The 21,807-nt window shown below is 41.8% G+C and overlaps 1 protein-coding gene across 2 annotated transcripts in view; it reads left to right on the top strand.

Annotated features, from left to right (window-relative positions):
- tnksa (tankyrase, TRF1-interacting ankyrin-related ADP-ribose polymerase a) overlaps positions 1 to 21,807 on the top strand; it is a 153,965-nt gene that overhangs the window by 87,542 nt on the left and 44,616 nt on the right. For both annotated transcript variants that reach the window (XM_043719972.2, XM_043719981.2), the window contains 7 exons: positions 4,687 to 4,753; positions 5,522 to 5,708; positions 7,831 to 7,952; positions 11,284 to 11,375; positions 12,122 to 12,200; positions 16,596 to 16,767; positions 19,120 to 19,199. In XM_043719972.2, the coding sequence (XP_043575907.2) occupies positions 4,687 to 4,753; positions 5,522 to 5,708; positions 7,831 to 7,952; positions 11,284 to 11,375; positions 12,122 to 12,200; positions 16,596 to 16,767; positions 19,120 to 19,199 (799 nt within the window). The remainder of the gene's footprint in view (positions 1 to 4,686; positions 4,754 to 5,521; positions 5,709 to 7,830; positions 7,953 to 11,283; positions 11,376 to 12,121; positions 12,201 to 16,595; positions 16,768 to 19,119; positions 19,200 to 21,807) is intronic.

The following is a 21,807-nucleotide window of genomic DNA, read 5'->3' on the forward strand; positions in this document are numbered from 1 at the left end:
ATGCACTTATCAGTTCATTGAAAAGTACTTGAAACTGACCAATTCAGACAGGTACTTGAGTGTTGTCTGTTCAGTTAAGTGTCGAGAGTGTGGTGCTGGAAAAGCACAACAGGTCAGGCAGCATTCAAGGAGCAGGAGAATCGACGTTTCGGGCAAAAGCCCTTCACCAGAATGAGGCTTGAAAGCCTTGTGAGCCAAGGGGGTGGAGAGATAAATGGGAGCAGTGTGGGGCTGGGGGTAAGGTAGCTGAGAGTGCAATAGGTAGATGAAAGTGGGGGTAATGGTGATAGGTCAGAGAGGAGGGTGAAGCGGGTAGGTGGGAAAGAAGGTGGACATTTAGGACAAGTCAAGAGGGTGGTGCTGATTTGGAAAGTTGGATCTGGGATACAGTGGAGGGAAGGGAAATGAGGAAACTGGTGAAATCTGCATTGATCCCGTCAGCTGGAGGGTCCCAAGGCGGAAGATGAGGTGATCTTATCCAGGTGTCAGATGGTTAATGTCTGGCGAATGGGTTAAGTGGTTTAGACCAAATGTAAACATTCTGCAGTTCCCTCTTGCTTTGCGCTGAAGGGCTTTTACGATGTTAAACGGTTACGTCTTCCTGCTGTCTTTAGTTCCCTTTTTATCTCTATTGTTGCCACTGGAAACTTTGATTCTGATCTAACGAAGTTTCCCTGATTCAATTCATTCTCCCCTTTTATTCTTTCCTGCCCTGTGAAATTCCGCTGAGCCCCACAGAAAGGCTGATCAGACTTACCATTCATAAATTATTGTGGCCAAATCTGATGCTTCCAAGAATGCTAAGTGATTTGAGGATGGAAATTGCAGAGGCACTGTCAATGATCTTCCAATGTGTGATTTTTAACTTTGTCCATCCCAGTCCATCGCCAGCTCCTCCACATAATGATCTTTCAGTTCTCTTTAGATATAAATGTAAATTTGAGATTATAGAATTGCTAATGTGTTACCCTTTAGTTAAAAAGATGAGGATAAACACAAATCAGTGAACATAATACTTGGGAAATCTTTCAAAAATGATACTGAAGGACAAAATTAATATTGTTGTCTTAATTTTAGACTAATTAGAACAATCAGATTTATTGGATTTATTAAAGGCAAGTCAAGCCCAAATGCAAGAACATGAAATAAAAGTAGACCATTCGGCGACTCGAGTTTGTTCTGCTGGAGGGTTGTTTTTCAGACTGGAGGTCTGTGACCTGTGGAGTCTCAGAAGGATCAGTGCTGGACTCTCTACTTTTTGTCATTTACATAAATGATTTGGATGCCAACATAAGAGGTACAGTTAGTAAGTTTGCAGATGACACCAAAATTGGAGGTGTAATGGACAGCAAAGAGGCTTACCCCAGATTACAACAGGATCTTGACCAGATGGGCCAATGGGCTGAGAAGTGGCAGTTGAAGTTTAATTTAGATAAATGCGAGGTGCTGCATTTTGGGAAAGCAAATCTTAGCAGGATTGATACATTTAATGGTAAGGTCCTTGCGAGTGTTGCTGAACAAAGAGACCTTGGAGTGCAGGTTCATAGCTCCTTGAAAGTGGAGTCGCAGGTAGATAGGATAGTGAAGAAGGCGTTTAGTATGCTTTCTTTTATTGGTCAGAGTATTGAGTACAGGAGTTGAGAGGTCATGTTGCAGCTGTACAGGATATTGGTTTGGCCATTGTTGAAATATTGCGTGCAATTCTGGTCTCCTTCCTATCGGAAAGATGTTATGAAACTTGAAAGGGTTCAGAAAAGATTTACAAGGATGCTGCCAGGGTTGGAGGATTTGAGCTATAGGGAGAGGCTGAACAGGCTGGGGCTGTTTTCCCTGGAGCATCGGAGGCTGAGGCGTAAGCTTAGAGGTTTACAGAATTGAGGGGCATGGATAGGATAAATAGGCAAAGTCTTTTCCTTGGAGTCAGGGAGTCCAGAACTAGAGGGCATAAGTTTAGGGTGAGAGAGGAAAGATATAAAAGAGACCTAAGGGGCAACATTTTCACACAGAGCGTTGTACGTGTATGGAATGAGCTGCCAGAGGAAGTGGTAGAGGCTGGTATAAGTGCAACATTTAAGAGGCATTTGGATGGGTAATATGAATAAGGAAGGGTTTAGATATGGGCCGGGTGCTGGCAGGTGGGACTAGATTGTGTTGGGATATCTGTTCGGGTTGGACCGAAGGGTCTGGTTCCCTGCTGTACATCTCTATGCCTCTATTCAATAAGAGTATGCTGATCCATGTGTTCCAAATGCCATTTTCCATATGTCCCCAGTAGCCTTCATTGCCTCCTAACCACTGTCTATCCATCTATGTCTTAAAAATACCCATTTACCCCAATTCCACTGCCTTCTGAGGCAGAGTGTTCCAAAGCCATACAACCCTCAGAAAAAAAGGTTCTCTGCGTTCCTGTCCTGAAAGGGCAACCCCTGATTTTAAAGCACTGCTCTGCTCCCCCCCCCCCCCCCCCCCCCCGTCCCTCTCTGAGTCTGGACTGACTCAGAAGCAGAAACATCCTTTCCATGGCCACCTTGTCAAGGCTGTTCAGGATCTTCTAAGGTGTAGGAGCTCCACCTGACCAACCTATCCTTGCAAGTCAGCTTGTTCGTTCTACATATCAATCTAATAAACCACCTTTGTGCCATCTTCAATGCATTTACATCCTCCTTTGGTTAAGGAGCTAAAACTGTACACCGTATTTGACATGTGTTCTCACCCATGCCCAGTACAACTAAAACATAACATACTTAATTTTATGTTCAATTTGTCTTGTAATAAAGGAAAGCATCCCATTAGTACAGTTGAAACTCGATTATCCGATCGTGATGGGCGGGCACTATTTCGTTCAGATCATCGATTATTCAGTAAATCGATTAAATGCCTTTCCTCTGGGGCTCGCACTTTTGAAGTCTGCTCCCTGTTCAGGAGACTGCAGCAGCACACAACAGCGAGACCCCACCCCCCCCAGCACAAAGCGCACAAGCCCCCGCAACCCCCCCACATACACACCCCCGCCCACCCCTGGCCTCTCTCAGGGTCATCCGGACTGCACACCAACAACAAGACTGCTGCTGCCTATGTGGGGTAAGTCTCCCAAAAGTGCACAGACACACACGCAGCCCCACACGCAACTTTTTACTGCAACCTTTTGACAGGTTCCATGTTTGCCATGCACAGGACAACGTTGGAGAGATTATTCCTGGGAAGCGGTGTTGGAGAGGTGTGGGGAAGAGGTGGTAAGGTAAGGTTAGAGTACACCCCTTTGTAGAACTCCAGGGAAAGTGTGGGGAGAGAGAGGGCAGAATGTCAATCATTTGGAGATGGTGCCTGTTTAATCACTGTAAACAAAAGATGAGATCACTGTTGGAAACATGTCTGATGAAATGTTTCCATCGGGACCTCGAGATCTCCTTCGGATAATCTGATTTTCGGATAATTGGTATTCGGATAGTCAAGTTTCCTCTGATTCCTGATTACGTGCTCGACCTGCATATTGGTCATTTTGTGACTTATGTATCAGAACACCTAAATCCTTTTGCAACTCAGAACCAACTTAATTAAATATCTTGATGAGGTAACAGAGCACATTCAGTGGTGGAGTTTCAAAAGGCCTTTGCTGGAGTGTGACTTAACAGTCTTGTCAGCAAAGTTGAAACCTATGGAATAAAAGGGATAATGGGAGATGGTTACAAAATTGGTTGAATGACAAGAAGCAGAGTATAGTAATGAACATCTTGTTAGAAGAAGATTACAGTAGGTCTCCTCAGAGGCCAGTACTAGTAACACTGCTTTATCTTGAACGATATTAATGACCTGCTCTTGGGAGTGCAGAGTACAGTTTCAGATTTTGAAAATGATCTAAAACTTGGAAGTATTATTAATTCTGGGAAGGATACTGATAGATTTAAAGTGGAAATAGTCAGATTGTTGTAAAGTGTGAACATATGCCAGGTGAGATTTATTGCAGAGGATTGTAGTATGATTCATTTAGATTGGAGAAATAAGGAAAATAAAAAGTAAGGGATCCACTTATGAAGTGGAGCAGAGGGACATGGTTGTAACTGTGAATGAATCATTGAAGGCAGCATGGCAGGTGGGAAAGTGGCAAATAAGGCATTTGAAATTCTGGCTTTTATTCTAAATAGTCAGAATACAGAAGTGAGGAAGTTATAGTCAACATTTTTATAACACTGATTCATCTGGAGTTGTGTGTCCAGCTATGGGTGCCATACTTTAGAAAGGATGTGAAATCACCAGGGAAGATATAGAAAAGATTTACTAGTATGGTTCCAGGGATGAAGATCTTCAGTTAAACGGATTGATTGAAGAATAGAACTTTCAGACTAGATGTGATAGAGGTGCTCAAAACCGTAACAATTATAAACTGATTAGATAGGGAGCGCCACCCTTGATGGAAGAGACAAGAAGCTCAGATTACTATAACTTCTGTCTCTTGGTCAATCACTTGAACTGCAATCTCTTTGAGATATCTTGTCCATTAATATCCATAGAATTGCTGCCTTTGAAGAAGAGGGCAAGGAGAAAGTTGTGTGTAAAATTTCATGAAAGTACAGCAATGGAATTTGAAATCCATAAGATCCCTTTCTCAAAACAAAGTTGTTTAAGAGCATTTGTTTATATATTTTAATACATAAAGTCCTTTCGCTGACCTCTGCTTTCTCCCCTTAGTGGCCTTGTTCCCCTTCATAATGCTTGTTCATATGGCCATTACGAAGTCACTGAACTTCTGCTTAAGGTAAGATCAGCCACCATTCATTTAAGGTTTCAAATCATGAGTATTAATTACATGGGAATTGACATGTTTAAAACATCGTATTAGGTTTTGTTTAACTTACTAAGTGTGAAATAAGTACATATGTTTTCTTGTCCACTATATACAATTCTGAGACTTATTTGCGAGAAAGAAGTCATAGAATTCTTTGTGAGGAAGCAGGCCATTTGGCTCATTGCGTCCACACTGAACCCTCCGAAGAGCATCCCATCCAGACCCACCTCTCTACCCTGTCTCTGTAACCCTGCATTTCCCATGGTTAATCCACCGAGCCTACACATCCCTGAACACTAGAAGACAATTTAGCATGGCCAGTTCACCTAACCTGCACATCTTTGGACTGTGGGAGGCAACTGGAGCACGTGGAGGAAACCTAGGAGAATGTGCAAACACCACACAGGCAGTCGCCTGAGGGTGGATTCGAACCTGGGTCCCTGGCCCTACATGAGACTTATCTATTTGAATATAAGCATAGAGCTGAATTTGCTGTTGTTTTAATGGAAAACTTGATTACAATAATTTGCACTTTCTTTACATATCAGAAGTTGCAGAATAAACTGAATCAGCCAATCAGTGTTACAAGATGTGCAAATTATAAAAACTTAAGAAATGCTATCAATTTATTATTTTGGCTTTTCAGATAGAACAAAAGGAAAAAGAACTCTGGGAGATATTATGTTAGTTACGATAATGGAAGTTTGTAATTGTAATTAGATTTTTTTTGTCTTTTAGCATGGAGCCTGTGTAAATGCCATGGATCTCTGGCAGTTCACGCCACTACATGAAGCTGCATCCAAGAACAGAGTGGAAGTATGTTCACTTCTATTAAGCCATGGTGCAGATCCCACTCTAGTTAACTGCCATGGTAAGAGTGCCATGGATATGGCTCCCACTCCAGAGTTAAAAGAGAGGCTTGCTTGTAAGTATCAGAACTGTACAAAGATCTTAATGCAGTGACTGTTTTGTTGTATATTAAATTAGCTATGGCATTTAACATTCTTGTTTTTTTCAATTCAGTCATTGGATGCAAGTATTAATTGTTAGACCAGCTGCAGCTGTTTGTTACAGCTGCCTAGTTTCCTTTGAGAAGACTATGGTGAGCCTTGAACCACAATAGTATGTATGGTTTAGATATAGGTACAGTACTGTCAGGAAGTAAGTTTTGGGGTTTTGAACCAAAAAAGGAATGATAATATATTTCCAAATCTGGATACTGTTGCTTGTAGGGATACCTACAAGTGGTGTTCCAATGAGCCTTCTACTCTTTCAGTTGTAGATGTTGACAAAGACTAGATGAACTGTTGTCGCTGCATAACAGTGATAATAGAAGTGACCATTTAAGCTAGTGAATAGGGTGCTCATTAAGAAGGCTGGTTTGACTTGCATTGTAACAGGATTCTTGTTGGAGCTGTACTCATCCAGACAAGTGGAGAGTATTCCATCACACTTCTCAATGGTGGTGAAATCGGCTGGTTTTCTCTTGTTGGAGATGGTCATTGCCAGACACTTGCATGGTGCAAATGTTACTTGCCGTTTATGACCACAAGCCTGTGTGTGTCCACATCTCTCTACACAGAAACCCATAACTGTTTCAGTATCTGAGGAGTCAGTGAATAATACTGAATACTATATAATCATCTCCAACTTAGGATGGAGGAAAGACCATTTATGAAGAAGGTGAAGATGGTTCATGCTCGGGCTCCTGGGTATAACTTGGGCAAACATTGCTTTGTGTCAAGGGCAATCACTCTTGCATCACCTCCCAGGTTCAGTTCCTTTGATTACATTTGGACTAAGGCTATAATGAACTGTGGAGCTAAATGACTATGGCAGAATCCAATCTAGGTTTACGTGAGCAGATTGTTGCAACACTTCCCATCACTTTACTGATGTTTTGAGAGTGGAATGATGGGATGGTAATTATCCAGCCTGGATTTGTGCCTTTTGTAAATGGTCTTGGGCATAATGTTTAGTGTGTTTGAGTGGCCTGTAGGTTAGGAGGAAATGGTCACGGAAGAAGGGGAAATACGTTACCAGCTGCATTACCCTAACAAAAAAGGGATGAGAACAATTAGGAGCAAAGTTTCAACATTGTGTTCTTTGAATTTCCAAAAGCATTTTAAAATTTGCCTCACTGAGCAACCTAGCTTATGAGTTTATTTTTTTCCTCACCCTTCCCTACTCCAGGGATCACAGCCACAATATTTAATAATTAGATCATACTACTATCATTTAAACTATGTATGATGATAAATCTTATTCAACCAAGAAATTAAAATAAAACAACCAATTTAAAAGTTGTAATCAAAGCTGTACATCCTAACCCCACACAACTGATGCTTATTGTTCACCTTGAGAACATTTAACCCATTGTTTACTTTCTAAATTAGCATTCCCCTTATTGTCTTCTGTTTATTTTACTCCTATTTATAAGTACACAGCTGATTCTCAAACTTCTTATTTATAGACTTTTTAATTATGAGTGTCAACTTTGTGTTTTGCATATCTGTTTAGTTCTGAAACCCCTGTATTGATGTTTGTTAACACGGTGGCACAGTGGTTAGCACTGCTGCCTCACAGCGCCAGAGACCCAGGTTCAATTCCCGCCTCAGGCGACTGACTGTGTGGAGTTTGCACATTCTCCCCGTGTCTGCGTGGGTTTCCTCCGGGTGCTCCGGTTTCCTCCCACAGTCCAAAGATGTGCAGGTCAGGTGAATTGGCCATGCTAAATTGCCCGTAATGTTAGGAAAGGGGTAAATGTAGGGGTCTGGGTGGTTTGCGCTTCGGCGGGGCGGTGTGGACTTGTTGGGCCAAAGGGCCTGTTTCCACACTGTAAAGTAATCTAATCTAATCTAAAACTTCCCTTTTTTTATTTTGACGAGTAGATGGGTTTATCTACAGCCATCATGTGATAGGAGCTCTGAGCTATGTTGCCATATGCATGCACCCTACAATTTGGAGAAAAAAAAAATAATAATTAAGTTGTCAGCTGGGGAACAAAAAGTGGAAAATTAATACTGAAAACTTTTTTTTTTAAACAGATGAATTTAAAGGTCATTCGTTACTACAAGCTGCGAAAGAAGCAGATTTGACAAAAGTGAAAAAGAGTCTTGCTTTAGAGATCATAAACTTCAAGCATCCGCAGACACATGAAACTCCATTGGTAAGCATATTTCTTAAGTATTGGGAAATCTTCATTTTAGTGTTTATCATAGAATCCCTATAGTGTGGAAACAGGTCCTTCCGCCCAGCAAGTCCACACGGAGCCTCGGAAGAGTAACAAACCCAGACCCATTCCCCTACATTTACCCCTAACTAATGCATCCAACCTACACATCCGTGAACACTATGGGACAATTTAGCATGGCTAATTCACCTAACCTACACATATTTGGATTGTGAGAGGAAACCAGAGCGCCCAGAGGAAATCAGACAGTCGCCCGAGGCTGGAATCTAACCCAGGTTCCTGGCTCTGTGAGGTAGCAGTGCTAATCACTGAGCCACCTGCCACCCCCAATTCTTTAAATGCCTTTAAAATCCTGAAAGTTTTGTAGCAGAGAACTATAGAGTCATAGTCATAGAAATGTACAACATGGAAACAGGCCCTTCAGTCCAACCTATCCATGCTGACCAAATATCCCAACCCAATCTAGTCCCACCTGCCAGCACCCGGCCTATATCCCTGCAAACCTTTCCTATTCATATACCCATCCAGATGCCTTTTGAATGTTGCAATTGTACCAGCCTCCGCCACTTCCTGTGGCAGCTCATTCCATACATGTACCACTCTCTGTGTGAAAAAGTTGCCCGTTAGGTCCCTTTTATATCTTTCCCCTCTCACCCTAAACCTATGCCCTCTCGTTCTGGACTCCCAAACCCCAGGGAAAAGACTTTGCCTATTTACCCTATCCATGCCCCTCGTAATTTTGTAAACCTCTATAAGGTCACCCCTCAGTCTCCGATGCTCCAGGGAAAACAGCCCCAGCCTGTCCCTATAGCTCAGATCCTCCAACCCTGGCACTATCCTTGTAAATCTTTTCTGAACCCTTTCAAGTTTCACAACATCTTTCCAATAGGAAGGAGACCAGAATTGCACGTAATATTCCAATAGTGGCCTAACCAATGTCCTGGACAGCTGCAACATAACCTCCCCAACTCCTGTACTCAATACTCTGACCAATAAAGGAAAGTATACCAAACATCGTCTTCACTATCCTATCTACCTCCGACTCCACTTTCAAGGAGCTATGAGCCTGCACTCCAAAGTCTCTTTGTTCAGCAACACTCCCTAGGGCCTTACCATTAAGTGCATAAATCCTGCTAAAATCTAGATTAAACTCCATCTGCCACTTCTCAGCCCATTGGCCCACCTGACCAAGATCCGGTTGTAATCTAAGGTGACCTTCTTCACTGTCCACCACACCTCCAATTTTGGTGGTATCTGCAAACTTACTTACTGTACCTCTTATGCTCACATCCAAATCATTTCTGTAAATGATGAAACATAGTGGACCCAACACTGACGCTTGTGGCACTCCACCGGTCACAGGCCTCCAGTCTGAAAAATAACCCTCCACCACCACCCTCTGTCTTCTACCTTTGAGCCAGTTCTGTATCCAAAAGGCTAGTGCTCCCTGTATTCTGTGAGATCTAACCTTGCTAATCAGTCTCCCATGGGGAACCTTGTCGAACGCCTTACTGAAGTCCATATAGATCACATCTACTGCTCTGCTCTCATCAATCTTCTTTGTTACTTCTTCAAAAAACTCAATCAAATTTGGGAGACATGATTTTCCACACACAAAGCCATGTTGACTATCCCTAATTAGTCTTTGCCTTTCCAAATATATGTACATCTTGTTCCTCAGGATTCCCTCCCACAACTTGCCCACCACTAATGTCAGGCTCACTGGTCTATAGTTTCCAGGCTTGTCCTTAACACGTTTCTTAAGCAGTAGCACCACGTTATCCAACCTCCAGTCTTCCGGCACCTCACCTGTGACTATCGATGGTACAAATATCTCAGCAATTTGCCCAGCAATCACTTCTTTAGCTTCCCACAGAGTTCTAGGGTACACCTGATCAGGTCCTGGGCATTTATCCACCTTCATGTGGTTCAAGATATCCATTCTCTCCCCCCCATCCCCCCCTTCCCCCTCAAAAAAAAAAGGAAAAGGACTGGACCAATTCATCATCAGCTGCTCTGAAGCATTTTGGATTAGGTGATAAATTCTGACCTCGCCAGTGACACTCCCATCCATGAGCAATTTACATGTTTTTAGGTTACGATGAATGAATGTGATTATTCTTTTCATTAATTTTACCCTGTTAGTAAGGTGAAACAACTCCCTAAGTGGTTTCCAACATCCAAAAAAAATTTTATATCAGCAACAGGAGCAAGAATTCATTGATGACCTTTATTTTATCATAAGATTAGAACTGGGGATATTTGCTGATGATTGGGTAATGCTCAGCATTATTTTGTAACTCCTCAGATACTGTGAGCAGATAATGGTTCTAATGCAGCAAAGTCTGGGCAATGTCCAGGTTTGGGCTGACAAATGGCAAGTAACGTTTGTGTCACACAAATGCCAGGCAATGGCCTTCTTCAATAAAAGATTATCTAACCACTGCTCCTTGACATTCAATAGTGCTGCCATCATTGAATTACCCACGAGCATCATCCTTGACCAGAAACTCAACTGGACTTGCCACATAAACACAGTGGATACAAGAACAGATCAGAGGCTAGGTATACTGCAGCAAGCAACTAGCTCACCACCTACAAGGCACAAATCAGGACTATAATGGAATACCCCGCATTTTCCTGGATGGGTGCAACTCCAGCAATACCCAAGAAGCTTGACACCATCGACAGCCACAAGCATCCACTCCCTCAACCACTGACACTTAGTTGCAGCAGTATGTACTATCTACAAGATGCACTGCAGAAATTCATCAAAGATTCTTTCGCAACACCTTCCAAGCCCATGACCACTTCCATCTAGAAAGACAAGGGCAGCAGATATATGGGAATAAAGCCATCTGCAAGTTACCCTCCAACTCGCTCACCATCCTACCATTCCCTGAGTGTTGCTGGGTCAAAATCCTGGAATTCCCTTCCTAATGCATTGTGGGTCACTGTAATCTACAGAATATGGACTGCAGCAGTTCAAGAAGACAGTTCATCACCACTACCTCAAGGTCAACTAGAGATGGCAGTTAATGCTGGCCTGTCAGTGATGTCCAAGTCCCACAATTGAATTTAAAACAAAATTATTCAGTTTTTGTTCTTCATGTATCACATTCCCCTTTGAGGAATTGCTCAGACTTTGCTGCATATACATTGGCAGTTAAATAGTAGAGAGTAGAAATGCCTTTGTCTCAACATACACTAAATTGGTTTACCTATTATGATGACAAAAGTACTTTGTTTTCTACAGATAGTTTAACTCACTAGTATCTGGAGATTAGTGTTTGATTTCCTTTTTCAGCATTGTGCTGTGGCTTCACAACATCCCAAACGCAAGCAAGTAACAGAACTGCTTCTAAGAAAGGGAGCAAATGTCAATGAAAAAAATAAAGAGTAAGTTTGTTTTTACTGTTCAAAGATTGTTATTTTCAAGTTAGGCTGCTAAACATTATTAGATACTTGCAACTTTATCAAATTTCATAGCTTGAAAATATTGAAGGTTTTTCATTGTAGAAAACAAAACCTGTTTGAGGGTTGCAATGTAAAAGAATTGATGATAACCTAGCAGTTGTTCAGAGATGTTGTGGAAATTATTGATTATAAGCTGATTCGTGAGTTCAGACTGTGCAGTGAGGTACTAGGAGAAAGTGAGGACTGCAAATGCTGGAGATCGGAGTCAAGTGTGGTGCTGGAAAAGCACAGCAGGTCAGGCAGCATCCGAGGAGCAAGAGAATCGACGTTTTGAGAATATGGCCTTCATCTTTCCTAATGAAGGGCTTATGCCCAAAACATCAATTCTCCTGTTCCTCTGATGCTATCTGACCTGCTGTGCTTTTCCAGCACTACACTCCTGATGTCTGGTGAGTTAGGATATTGTGCCATAAGAGGTATAGCATAGTAAATTTCCATTTAAGGAACAATAAGCTCTTTCTAACTTATTATTACCTATTATGTAGTTACATTTTTCAGGACATAGTATCTGTAACTTGAGATATTAAGTAATGCTGTTGAACTAAAATGCTTCAGGAAATGTATATTTTAATATTGTTTGACTTCCTTTGTAATAGAAGTAGACATCTCCTAAATCGCAATAGATGCATTAACGTTGGAAATTTTGTAACTTGTTACATCTCTTGCAGTTTTCTTACACCACTGCATGTGGCTGCAGAAAGAGCACACAATGATGTGGTGGAGGTCCTTCACAAGCATGGAGCTAAGGTATGTGGTTTTCCTCAAAATAGAGCAGTAAAACCAAATGCCTCTCCTACCTCTAACTTGTATTTAGGTAGTGCCATTAACACAGTAAAATATTTCAAATATTTACAGGAGCATTATCAAACTAAGTTTGATACTTGAGCCACATAAGATATTAGGGTAGTTGGATGGCCCCAAGTGTATCTTCATAGAGGAGGCAGTGTAGAGGGGGCAAGGTTTAGACGAACAAATGTGTTGGAGTGATTAAAGTCAGGGATGTGCAAAAGATCTGAATTGAAGGAGTAAATTGTCGTGGTACAAGAGATTGCAGAGCTGGGATGGGAGAGGACATAGTAGAGGTTAGAAAACTAGGATTAGAATTTGAAACTTGAGGCATTACTGGAGCAAAGTTGCATGTAAAACAGAGAGCACCAGGTGATGGTTGAGTATTTCTTAACGTGAGATGGAATACAGGCAATCTAATTTTGAATGAGAAATTTATGGTGGATGAAGGGCAGAATTGGAGTTGATGAAGGTGGAACACTATTTGTGTAGGAGACTGTGCCAATGCTCCTTGGTGTTTGGTTGCAAAGGTTTGTACTGTTCACCCAAGATCTCTGAAACATTACATAGTGGCATCATTGAGCAAGGTACCAGCGAAGTAGGACTGGATGCTGTTTGTGTGATATTGTGGTTTCTGACGATGTTGCTAAGGGGCCACTTGTGAATTAGAATCTCATGACATCAACCAGGAGCAGCCTTTAGTTTGATACTGCAACTGCAAGAAACCATAGAAATGCTGGAGAAAGTGCAACAAAAAAATGTTCAAGAATTATACCAGAACCAAGAGCTTATAACTAGAAAATCTGGAAAACATTCTAGCACTCCGTTTTACAGAAGAGAGCACAGATGCGTGATCTAAAAGGGGCATTCAGAATTATGGAGGAAGATATAGCAAACAAAGGATTCAGTTTCGCCTGGACTTGGATGCAGAACCTGACCTGTGTCTCAAGTGGTGCACACCCAATTCGTGTTACTTCACAGAATCATGGATCTGTTATGGTGCAGAAGGAGGCCGTTGTGTCTGCGCTGGCTCTCTGACCATTTTGACTTTGACAAACTCTAGCCTTTTCCCCATAATCTCTCATGTTTTTATTTAAATAATCTTTCAATGCCCCCTTAAACGCATCAATTGAACATGCCTTCAACACACTTCCAGTCAGTATTTCCAAATTCAAACCACTTGTTCCCAACTTCTCCGATTTAATTTATAACTGAAGTTTTTCATCCCTGCAACCATTTGAGTGACCCTCCCTTACACTTACTTCAATGCATTCACATTCTTCTGAAGTTGTGGTGCACACAACTGTACACAATACTCTAGCTGAGGTCCTATAAAGCTTTAGCATAATCTTCCTGTTCTTGTACACTATGCTTTTATTAATGAAACCCAGAATACTGCATTCTTTATTAACAGCTCCCTCCACTTGTCTTGTCACATTCTGTAACTTATGTACACATAGAATCCCCAAAGTTTGGAAACAGGCCATTTGGCCCAACAAATCCACACCAACCTTCTGAAGATCGTACCAACCAGACCCATCGGCCAATCCTGCTTTTCCCATGACTAGCACACCTAACCTACACATTCCTGAACGCTATGGGTAATTTAGCATGGCAGATCCACCTAACTTGCTCATCTTTGGGGGGAGTCTTGAGCACCTGGCAGAAACCCACGCAGACGGAGACACAGGCAAAATGTGCAAACTCCATGCAGGCTGTCACCCAAGCCTGGAATCGAACCAAGTCTCCCTCACTGTGAGGCAGCAGTGCTAGCCACTGTGCTGCCCAGGTGTCTCTGCTCCTGCACACTCTTTCTGATCGTATCCTTTAATTCGTATTATCTGTTCATGTTCTTTGTACTAAGCGTATCACCTCTCACATTGCCAAATTGAACTTTATCTGCCACCCATTGGGTTGGGATATCTGGTCGGCATGGACGGGTTGGGTCAAAGGGTCTGTTTCCATGCTGTACATCTCTGACTCTGTAACTCCACCAACTTGTCAAAGTTTTCTTTTTGTAGTTCTGTACTGTCGTCCTCACAGTTTACCTGCACACTTTGAAATTGTTCCCTGTACACCAAGATGTAGATCATTGTAAAATGTAAGTGACCAAATACTGACTTGGAGATCTCCACAGCAAACCTCCTTCCAGCCAGAAAAGTATCAATGAACCATGACTGTCTGTCTGATTATTCTCATCTGGTTTTGAATCCATGTTGCTGCTGTCCCTTTTATTTCACGACCTATCATTTCCCTTATAAGCCTGTTGTGTGGCACTGTAGCAGATGCCTGCATCAAGTCCATACTATAGCATATACTACTGCAGCAACCTTGTCCTCATCAGCTGTCAGTTACTTCTTCAAAAAATGTCAGCAAATTATTTGGAAAGAATTTTCCCTTAATTAATAGACATTTTTTATTATGACAATTAATTCCATCCCAAATTATTGTTTCTAAATATCTTCCCACCGTGAAAGATCAGTTGAGTGGTCTGTAAGTTTTGGGACAACAGAAAATAGGAATTGGTGGAAAAGCTCAGTCGGTGTGGCTTCAGAGGACATAGGTGCTGCCAGAATTACAGAATAAAAACCAAAAGAACAACGGATGCTGGATATCAGAAACAAGCAGAAACTGGGTCTGGCAGCATCTGTGTCCCATTAAGCCAGATCTGCTGAGCTTTTCCAGCAGTTTCTGCTTTTGCTTCTGATATCCAGCATCCATAGTTCTTTTGGTTTTCATTCTGTATTTTCTGGGCCTATCTTTACAACCTTTTCTGAGCACAAGAGTAATGGTTACAGTTTTTTTAGATTAGATTACTTTACAGTGTGGAAACAGGCCCTTCGGCCCAACAAGTCCACACCGACCCGCCGAAGCGCAACCCACCCAGACCCATTCCCCTACATTTACCCCTGCACCTAACACTACGGGCAATTTAGCGTGGCCAATTCACCTGACCTGCACATTTTTGGACTGTGGGAGGAAAACGGAGCACCCGGAGGAAACCCACGCAGACACAGGGAGAATGTGCAAATTCCAGACAGTCAGTCACCTGAGGCGGGAATTGAACCCGGGTCTCTGGCGCTGTGAGGCAGCAGTGCTAACCACTGTGCCACCGTGCCACCCAGTCCTCCAGTCCTCTCGCACCACCCCTGAACCCAAGCAAGATTGAAAAATTATTTTTAGTGTTTATGCATTTTCCACTTTCACTTCCTTCAAGGAAGGAACTTTGAAGGAATTTCATATTTTTACAGGCCTAAGATTTTCAGGACTTGTTGTGAATTCTGGAGTGCAGGTGCAGAGGCTGGGCAGTTTAAAAAGGTGACCTCAGTTCTCCAACACAGTTGCTTAGTCCCTGAAGTTCTCTCTTCACACACTTCCCCCATGTTATCTCTATTACCCTTTAGAATCATGTATCCACCAGTCATCCAATATGCAACATGTACAGTTTACAGGAACCATGCAATAGCAATAGAAATTATTTTGAAAATTGCTGGAAAAGGTATTAAACCTCTTGTTGTCAGAAAACCTTCAGTGCAAGCCCTTTATCAGTGACACGAGACCAAAAGAAGCCAAGGGGTTTTAACAAAGGCTGTAATCTTTAAGTGCCCATCTGTTTTGTAAACGAACAAGACACCAAGTCAAAGACAGGTCCTGTTTCAGTTTTGTGAAAGTTTTAAAAGTATTTGGATCAGTAAGACCGTCTGCATATCTGGGCCTTTTGAAATCCAATCAAACATACTCCATTCATATTGGAATAACTACCATTAACAAAAGCATACAGGTCCATTGAAACAGCGAATCAGATAATGCAGATCATTTTCTCTACTTTCATAAACAGGATTTCCCTTAAAACAGCCAGCTGGTTAACAGTTGCAATGGATATTGTTTGTGACTTAGATGAAGATTCTTTCAATAAAGTAAATGGCAACATCTGATAGGAGCGGTTCACCAAGCTACTAATGGCACCCAAGAGATCTCCATCAGGACTGGGAGTGAAAGCAGTCTGACGTGCCATGTCTCCACTGTTCTACACATTTTTTTTATTGAATCTTCAGAAAGTATCCTGTTGTTTAAATAAATTAAAATACCTTATTGAAAATAAAAGCAAAGCGCTGGAGCAACTCAGCAGGTCTGGCAGCATGTGTAGAAAGTGAAACACAATTAACGTTTAGCGTTCAGTGACCCTTTGTCAGAACTGAAATGTTTTGTCCAGTTTGCTAACGTAATTTTATTACTACTCTATTCCTTTTAATTGTAAAATGATGAACAACTATGTTATTCGCTGAACCTTCAAACATGCTATTAAAGATATAAACAAGAAATCTTACACCATGATGAAAATCATTTTCTTCACAGATCAATGCTTTGGACACTCTTGGTCAAGCAGCTTTACACAGAGCAGCTCATGGTGGTCACCTACAGACATGTCGTCTCTTGCTAAGTTATGGCAGTGATCCTTCCATCTTGTCCCTTCAAGGTTTTACAGCTGCGCAAATGGGGAATGAATCTGTGCAGCAGATACTTAACGGTAAGTTTAATACAGTGTGCAGATGGTGTTGGCTTATACTTCTATGTTTGTAGTTTGAATAAAGAAATATTCTTTGGCTCAATAAATTTGCGAGGAGAAAGTGAGGACTACAGATGCTGGAGATCAGAGCTGAAAAAGTATTGCTGGAAAAGTGCAGCAGGTCAGGCAGCATCCAAGGAGCAGGAGAATCGATGTTTCGGGCATGAGCCTTTTCCTGAAAAAGGTAACTTGATTGGATTTTAATTTGGTACATGGGCTAAAATGGATCATCACACCTGTAACTTGAGAACCAGCCTGAATTTACATCTCTGGTTCAAGGCAGAAGTTGTCTTTCAGTAATCTACGTCATTATGAGGAAGAGGAAACCAAATTAATCTGTATTTTCTACCAACCCCCACAGCTACCTGGATTACACCTTCTCCCACCCTGCCTCCTGCAAAAATGTTATTCCCTATTCCCAATTCCTCCCCCTCCACCGTATCTGCTCCCAGGAGGACTAATTCCACCACTGAACACACCAGATGGCCTCTTTCTTTACAGACTGCAATTTGCTCTCCCACGTGGTTGAAGATGCCCTCCATTGCATCTCATCCACATCTGCACCTCTGCCCACCAACCCCACCACTCCAACCACAACAAGGACAGAACCCCCTGGTCCTCACCTTCCACCCCACCAACTTCCGTGTGCATCGCATCATCCGCCGACATTTCTGCCACCTACAAAGAGACCCCACCACCAGAGGTATATTTCCCTCCCCACCCCTAACGACTTTCCGTAAAGACCATTCCTTCTGCGACTACCTGGTCAGGTCCATGCCGCCCAGCAGCACGCCCTCTCCTCCCAGCATCTTCCCCTGCCACTGCAGAAATTGCAAAACCTGTACCCGCACCTTCCCCTCATCTCTGTCCAACGCTCCAAAGGAGTCTTTCACGTTCATCAAAGCTTCACCTGCACTTCCACACATCATTTATTGTATCCGTTGCCCCCTCTACATTGGGGAAACTGGACGCCTACTCGCAGAGTGTTTCAGAGAACATCTCCAGGACGTCTGCACCATCAACCCCACCGTCCCATGGCCGAACATTTCAACTCCCCCACCCACTCTCTCGAGGATATGCAGGTCCGGGGCCTCCTCCATTGCCACTCCCTTACCACCTGACGCCTGGAGAAAGAACACCTCATCTTCCACTTCGGAACCCTTCAACCCCATGGCAACAATGTGGATTTCACCAGTTTCCACATTTCCCTTCACCCTACCTGACCCCAGTTCCAACCTTCCAGCTCAGCACCGTCCTCATGACCTGTCCCACCAGTCAATCTTCCTTCCCACCTGTCTGCTCCACCCTCCTCTCTGACCTATCACCTTTACCCCCACCTCCATCCACCTATTGCCCTCTCAACTATTTTCTCCCCAGCCCCAGCCCTTCCCATTTATCTCTCCACCCAGAGGCTCCCAGCCTCATTCCTGAAGAAGGGTTTTTGCCCGAAACGTCGATTTTCCTGCTCCTCAGACACTGTGCGTTTCCAGCACTACTCTAATTGTGTTTTCTTCTATGTCCAGTGTTCTCAGACAGTACAGACAGATACTTGCAGATAATATTGGGAAAGGTTCCATTGAGGAAATAATCTGAATCAAAAAAAAGTAGACCGTAATGTTTCAAACCATGAATTGTTAAATTGACAAACACTGTCCAGCTGAATTAAATGGCTTTGAGAGTTTGGTGTTAGCAGAGAGACTGTTCTCATCTACAAAAGTAGATCACCTTACTGTGTTCAGAGAAAGGTGGTGCAATGTTTAAGCCGTTATTCTTCTCTGAATTGATACTATCACAATATGGATTGAGGTGAATGGTATAGTTTAATTTTCTGGTTTGGAAGATGCACAGGATAGCCTCCATGTGCCTTCATAATAATAATAATTGCACTTTATACCCTGAGCATATGATAAGGGCATAAAAACAAAGTGCTGGAAAAACTCCGCATGTCTGGAAGCATTTGTGGCGGGAGAAGCAGAGTTAATATTTTGAGTTTAATGACCCTTCCTCAGAATGGACTTGAAAAATTAACTTTATTTTTCTCTCAACAGATAATGCCAGATGTGCTGAGTTTCTCCAGCACTTTGTTTTGATACAGACTTCTGGCATCTGTAGTTCTTTGTTTTGTGATATGAGCACACTTGATAAATTTTATATTTGTGTCCAATATGTTCTTAAATATCTTTCCAATCTGAGAGAGCAAATTAATGGAGGGAAAACAAGCAAGGTGCTCATAGCAATGTTTTTTGTTTTGGTACTTTACGTGTAATAGTGATCACAAGGATTCTAACCCTTTATTTGAATATTTTTATTTAGAGAACGTCCCCTTACACAACTCTGATGTTGATTATCGACTTTTGGAGGCAGCAAAGGCTGGCGACTTGGAAACAGTGAAGGTGTTTTGTTTTGATATTTTTAGCATGAAAAGATTCTTCCTCTTCCATTTGTCAGTGAAGAATGGTTTGTTAAAGAAAAGCATCTGCCCCTTGGCAGGTTTTTACTCCACTCTAACTAGGGTCAAATGGTTCCCTTCTGCTCCTGGTCCAAAGTAAACATGCCGATTGAAGTCCCTTTATAAGAACATGAACGGAGGCACTAATTACCAGCTGCATTCCTTATTCATGAGATTGTTGGTACTTCATAGCCTTACATGGAAATATTCAAAAAAAATTGCAGGCTCTCCTCAATCATCTGCTCTAATTCAGAGTAACCAAGTCAGCTAGTTACTGATCAGTCTCCTACTTCATAATATTTAGGATTATTTCAGCAGATTATTAGGATTATTTCTCCTTTTAATATTAGCTAATACCCACCAGCACCTTGTCCCAGACCTCAATAAACCCTGCAATTGTGCCTTTAGAATTGTGGTATTTGGACTATGTAAAAAATACTTTAGCATTATAATATTTAAAATTAATGTTTGCAGATTATGACATTGGAAGTCAGTATATTTAGTTTAGTTTAATTCATTTTTAGCCATGCTGGCATATTTTGGAAATGTTGATAATTAAATATAATGGACATTGTTTGATTGCTGTGATAACCTCTGGGATAAAGAAAATTCCTTGAGATTGGTTGAGTTGATGAGAGTTTTATAGAGTTAAATGATTGTATCCTATATCCAACTTGTGCAAAGGGGCCATTATCAACAATGAGTTTATTAATAGTCTGCCAGAACCTAGGTAGTGAAGTGAACATGTTGATTTAATGAGTATAACGTGCTACATGTAATATATGACTTGTAATGTACTCCAACCGCCCGACAGATTATAGATTACCTACAGTGTGGAAACAGGCCCTTCAGCCCCACAAGTCCACACTGATCCTCTGAGGAGTAACCCACCCAGACCCATTAGCCTCTGACTTATGCACCTAACCCTATGGGCAATTTAGCATTGCCAATTCACCTGACCAGCACATCTTTGGACTGTGGGAGGAAACCGGAGCACCCGGAGGAAACCCACGTAGACACTGGGAGAATGTGCAAATTCTACACAGACAGTCGCCCCAGGCTGGAATTGAACCTGGATCCCTGGTGCTGTGAGGCAGCAGTGCTAACCACTGAGCCACCATGCTGCCCCAATGTGGGTGTTACCATAATGAAGATTAATGCCAAAAAGTAAGATATTTGCAAGATTTCGGAGTAACAGACCTCATTAAGGGAGACATATGGAAATAAAACTAAAAAAGGTAAATTGAAAATTCTTGTGATAAAGTATTTTTGTGCAAAAATGAGCATTTTAAAGCATGTGGTGTCAGTAATTGTTCAGAAGTCCGTATGGCTAAACTAAATCTCTAGCTTTTAGTCACATTACCCAATATTTCCTTATATAACTGAATATCCAATTTTATTTAATTATGTTCTAATGAAGTACCTTTGAGCATTTTACCACTTTAGATGTTCTATGGTTATGGTGGGAATAAAAGATCATTGTGTTAAAGTAAGGGTGTGCCTCCTGAGAAACAGTAGCTAGATTCTATTGGCAATAGCTAAAGTACACTGGCAACAGAAAAGGAAACTATTTAAAATAACAACGTTTTTTAAATAAATCTTCAAATCGCAAATACATTATAGCCATAAAGTGGATAAAAGTGGAATAGGAGAGTCGTGAAATAAGGGAACAGATCTTCCATCAGTGGTGATGACGGGATGATTGCAGCTAAGCCTGAAGGTTATGAACGTGTTACCCTTTTCTGTCCTTGCTGAGTTGTCTTATCCTGGCCAATCCCATACACAGCTATTCTGGAGCATACTGGCCCATTTTCAAAACCAGTTGCCATATTCAGGCAAGTTTTTAATAGGCTTAAGGGATTTAGTGATTGGAAGAGTGAGAGTGAAGTAGTCAGAGTAGATGGGGTGATAGAGTGAACAAGTGAGAGCAGGAGGTGGATGGGCGAGCGAGTGAGAGTGGGAGATGTGAGTGAGCGGCGAGTGAGTAAGAATGTTTGTGCTCCTATTTCTTATATGCAGAACCAAATCCTAAATCTGACAAAATTTCAAAATTGGATTGCATATGAATTAAAATGCTTCCAGGAAAATTCTAATTCAGTTCTCTTGTGTATTTATGAATTTTTTCTCCCCATCGTTTGTCTTCAGCACCTTAGGAAGCTTCTCTCCTTTTTTTTCTTTTTCTTGATCTTAAAATCTGTCTCTGATCAAGATTTCATGTTTCCTCATTTGACTGATAGCTTTTGTCTAATTACTGTCCTGTGGAGCATCTTCAAACATTTTACTGTGTAAAAGATGCTGTATTAATGCAAGTTGTTGAATGAGAATGTAACACTTCATGGACAAACTCGATGTCAAAGGATTGGATAAATGCATTTGGTTGGTCTTGATCATTTTTCCATATACTTAACATGCAATTCTTATTCTCAGAGACTTCTTGTGAGAATTCTCAGTGTGAATATCAATATTTAATCAGGTTTTAAGAGTGCTATATTTGCGACCCAGAATCCATGTACCTTAAGACCTTGCATCAAGCCAGTAGTTTGAGAACCTGA

This window comes from Chiloscyllium plagiosum, unplaced genomic scaffold (genome assembly GCF_037043375.1).
Source record: "Chiloscyllium plagiosum isolate Xiang-an unplaced genomic scaffold, Cpla_swu_hap1 HiC_scaffold_2, whole genome shotgun sequence".
Taxonomy (NCBI): domain Eukaryota; kingdom Metazoa; phylum Chordata; class Chondrichthyes; order Orectolobiformes; family Hemiscylliidae; genus Chiloscyllium; species Chiloscyllium plagiosum.